The 4,196-nt window shown below is 33.1% G+C and overlaps 1 protein-coding gene across 1 annotated transcript; it reads right to left on the bottom strand.

The window, feature by feature from the left end:
• Positions 1 to 1,217: 1,217 nt before the first annotated feature.
• Positions 1,218 to 3,619, bottom strand: LOC133792079 (DEAD-box ATP-dependent RNA helicase 20-like). The gene is made up of 5 exons (XM_062229987.1): positions 3,398 to 3,619; positions 2,520 to 2,594; positions 1,989 to 2,150; positions 1,699 to 1,779; positions 1,218 to 1,281 (listed from the first exon to the last, which is right to left on the bottom strand). The coding sequence occupies exons 1-5, from the start codon at positions 3,617 to 3,619 to the stop codon at positions 1,273 to 1,275; spliced, it is 549 nt and encodes a 182-aa protein (XP_062085971.1). The 3' UTR covers positions 1,218 to 1,272.
• Positions 3,620 to 4,196: the final 577 nt, after the last annotated feature.

Here is a 4,196-nt window from a genome sequence, read left to right as displayed (position 1 = left end):
AAAAAAAGAAATTAAAAGAAATAATGATTGGATGTGTCACTACTACAAAAAAGGTTTTTTAGGACTCGCGGGGCGCGAGTCCTCTATTTGAGAGCCTTAAAAACTAAGGTTTTTTAGACTCGCAACGTGAGTCCTAAAAAATCTGTGCGAGTCCTAAAAACATTCTTTTAGGACTCGCTTAAAACTTAATTAAAGGCACTCAACCAAATTTTTTAGGACTCGCTTTGCATGCCCTTAAAAGTAATTTGTTTTAAAAAAAAAATACAGCTACAATTTTAATTTTGATTTAAAAATATATATCCATTTGAGTGTCGAATATGTATCAAAAGAATTTTGAAAAGAAAATACTAAAAAAATGGCAAAAAATTTTTACGAAATAAATTTAAAATTTCTAAACATGTATTGTAATTAGCTAGCTATAATATCATTCATTTTTCTCTAACCAATTGTAAAAATGACATTGCCCATTCTTCTCTAACTTCGTCAATTTCTTGAGTAGTATATGGTTTGTCGAAGGTAAACTGAAAAAAAAAAGAAAACAAAAATTTAATTATAATTATATTAGTGGTAATAAATTTAAAGCATATATAAAAATTGTACTAGATTAATACTATGTAGTTGTATATTGTTTATTACCTGTTTCGACAAGAAATGTTTGATATGAGGGGCATTAATAAGTACATTCTTCATCATCCTCATAACGTAATGACTATTGAATCCAATGAAGTTCACCTGTCATTCTAGTTACTATAGAAGAGAAATAAAGAGCTAGTATCAATCACTAACATAAAAACATGAAATACTTTATAAGGATCTACATTCTAACACATGCCAAATAATATGGGGATAATTGTCAATAACACTTAGAGCATCCTTCCATCACAAAATGCCAAGAATCCATCAAATACGAAGCCTTTAAACTTAAATCCCAGCTACATCGACACGGAACACTGGAAAGATTAAAGCCACTGATTTCATTGATTTCAACAATACTAATGGTTTGTTAATAATAATGGTTTGTGTTTATATGCATTGATTTCAACAATACTAGAAAGATGAATAAATGTTAGACACGAGTTACTTTAGCTTCATCATTATTCCACTTAAACTAAACAAAGCAAACACTTAAAGAAATTTCCTTGATGTGATCAAATATAGATCCTTGATCTCTCTTCTCTTGGTATATATACTAATAATGAAAATAGATGTGATGAATTCTTCTACAAAAGGACCTTGCTTCAGAATTAATATTTAAATATTCACGTCAACTTGTCAACTTATCTATGACAGAAACAAAATGTAATGATTACCTTGATAAAGATAATCAATGTAATGTTATGTAATACTGCAATTAGCATTCAATCAAAGGTTTCCATGATTAAACTCTCTGGGAAAACAATGAAATGTATCCAAACAATTAAAGTATTCATACAAGAAAACTCTAAAAATATTGTATCTAGCCTCACTTCAAGGTGGAACAGCCCGAGGAAGCTCAAGGAAGAATCATTCTCTAGAAGGAATGAGAATGAAATTTATAGATAATGTGTGGAATTAGAATGTTACAGGCATTAACTGTCTTAACCGAAATTTATCAACTCGTATACATTTAAGAGCCTTTAACACTGCTTTTACCAACCCAAAAATAAATAAACACTTTGATATATACGGTGAAGAAAACCACAAGACAGAAGTCCTAACCTGAGTTAGTGCTTCAATCTCCACAGGCATGGTAGCACTAAACAACAAAGTTTGATGCTTTTCAGGAAGACTCCGCATCACCTGAGATGGTATGATGAACTCAAAATTTCTTCAACAAAAGAGCTAAATAAATTACCATAATTTGTTGAATTTACAAAGAAATAGGTTGTGCAACAGGGAAAGGGGGACATGAATAGCCAGGCTTTGATGGAGCATACAAACAGATGGAACAGAAAAAATCTCAAGTAAAACAGAAAAATAGAAATATTTGAGGTAGGAAGGGAGCGTACCTCTCTTATCTGAGGTTCAAACCCCATGTCAAGCATTCTGTCAGCCTCATCTAGAACAACAAATGAAACTCTTGAAAGTGAACTATTTCCTTGCTGCAAATGATCTATAAATCTCCCAGGAGTAGCAACAACTATATCAACTCCAGCACGGAGCTCAGACCTCTGTTTTGGCATCCAGCAGTGAAATCAGTCAAACACATATTGATATGGGCTTTTTCACGAGGACGGAAAGTACATTCCATACACCCAAAGAACGGTGTATTTCAGACTTAAGATAAAAGAGAAGTCGAAATTGAAATTAAGGGTACACATCCTACCATAAAGAATAAGATATCAATTAAATATTTAATTAATAACTCATTAGTTAGAACATAAAATTTAAATTATAGGAAAATAACCACAACATATGAGAAATGTCAAAAATAAATAAATAAACAATATAGATCAACATAATCCTCCCAACAGTATTCCCTTTGACCACACAGGGAAGAACTTAAGTAAACAATAAAACTATAAATCCACATCAGTCACCTGGTCAGATATATTAGTTCCACCAACAACAATTGCAGTTTTAAATGACTCGAGAGATTTGCTAAAAGCCTTAACCTGTAAAGTAAAAAATAGAAACTCATTATTATGACACAGAATCAATACACAGTGACAGCACAATATACTCAATTATCTTGAACATATATATCATGTTCAATAACATTAATATCCAAATGGCGAACGGAAAAGGGTGCTTAAAACTGAAACATATAGAATCTACAAAATGTAAAGTAGGAATTCTACTTGAAAATAGAAGCTACCATAATGAGACACCTGAAACAGTTCTACTCACATAAGATGCAATGAGGAAAGGAATAAACACCAAGGCTTATACAATTATATGTAAAATAAGATGACTCTAAACAGATTCAATTGCAGTTATAATTATCGAAACCACTTATCTCATTCATTATTGCATAATTTAATAGTTTACTATGAAGTACCAAAAATAATTATTACCACATCTTATTAATAGGTCATTGGTTTGCTCCCATCTTAAAATCAACTACAACTACCATCTAAGATCAGATGACTCTAAACAGGCTTAACTGCAGTTATATTTATGAAACCACTTATTACCACATATTACAAATATCTCATTCATAGCAGCATTGGATTATTTAATAGAGTACAATGGAGTGCCAGTGGCAAAAATAATTAGGACCACAGATTACAAAATATCTCATTGGTTTGCTCCATCTAAAAATCAACTAGAATACCTCCTTCTCAATTTGTTGAGCAAGCTCTCTTGTATATATATATATATTATTTTGATTGATATATCATATATATATATCTGAAATTATAATATATATATTTATATAAGCAAGCAAATAATAAAAAAGAAGCATTATATATACCTCAACCCACGGCTGGAACCGTGAGCAACCAGCACCGCCGGAGCCGAGAACCTGCACTGCCGAAGCCGAGACCCTGCACCGCCAGAGAGCCTGCTGGAGCCGAGACCTGCACCGCCGTGAGTGCTGGAACGCTGGAGCCGCCATCGACGCCACCGAGAATGCTGGAACGTCACTGCCGTCGAGCACCACCTGCTGCCGTTCATCTCCTTCAGCCTTGGTCATGCCGTTCATCTCCTTCAGTACCGGGTGGCTGCTGTGGGTTTGAGTATATGTAACCCTATAAAACCCCAAATGTGTATAGTTTTTTAAGTATATATGTGTAACCGGAAATATATGGCTGTTTTTGAGAGTTTTACTTAAAATATTTAAGGGCTTGCTTTAGGAGTCTTTAATACTTTTTTAGGACTCCCACCGAGTCCTAAAAAAGTATTAAGGACTCCCAAAGAAAGTCCTTAAAATTATTAAGTAAGACATTTTTTTTTAGCCCAGATTTTTTAGGACTCGTAAATTCTTTTAGGACACTCATTGCGAGTCCTAAAAGAGTATTAAGGACTCCCAAAGCAAGTCCTTAAAAATATTAAGTAAAACACTTATTTTTATAGCCCAGATTTTTTTAGGACTCACATTTTCTTTTAGGACACTCATTGCGAGTCCTAAATTGTGTTTTTTCAGGACTCTCAATGAGTGTCCTAAAAACTTCATAAATATTTTTAAGGACTTGCATTTATGTGCGTGTCCTAAAAAAGTGTCTCGTAAAGGTTATTTTGTAGTAGTGTGTAAGAGGGAAATGATTGGAGGC

The sequence above is a fragment of the Humulus lupulus genome, chromosome 7 (genome assembly GCF_963169125.1).
Source record: "Humulus lupulus chromosome 7, drHumLupu1.1, whole genome shotgun sequence".
NCBI classification, from domain to species: Eukaryota; Viridiplantae; Streptophyta; class Magnoliopsida; order Rosales; family Cannabaceae; genus Humulus; species Humulus lupulus.
The sequence above is the reverse complement of the archived record's forward strand: the minus strand, read 5'-3'. Positions and strand labels throughout refer to the sequence as shown.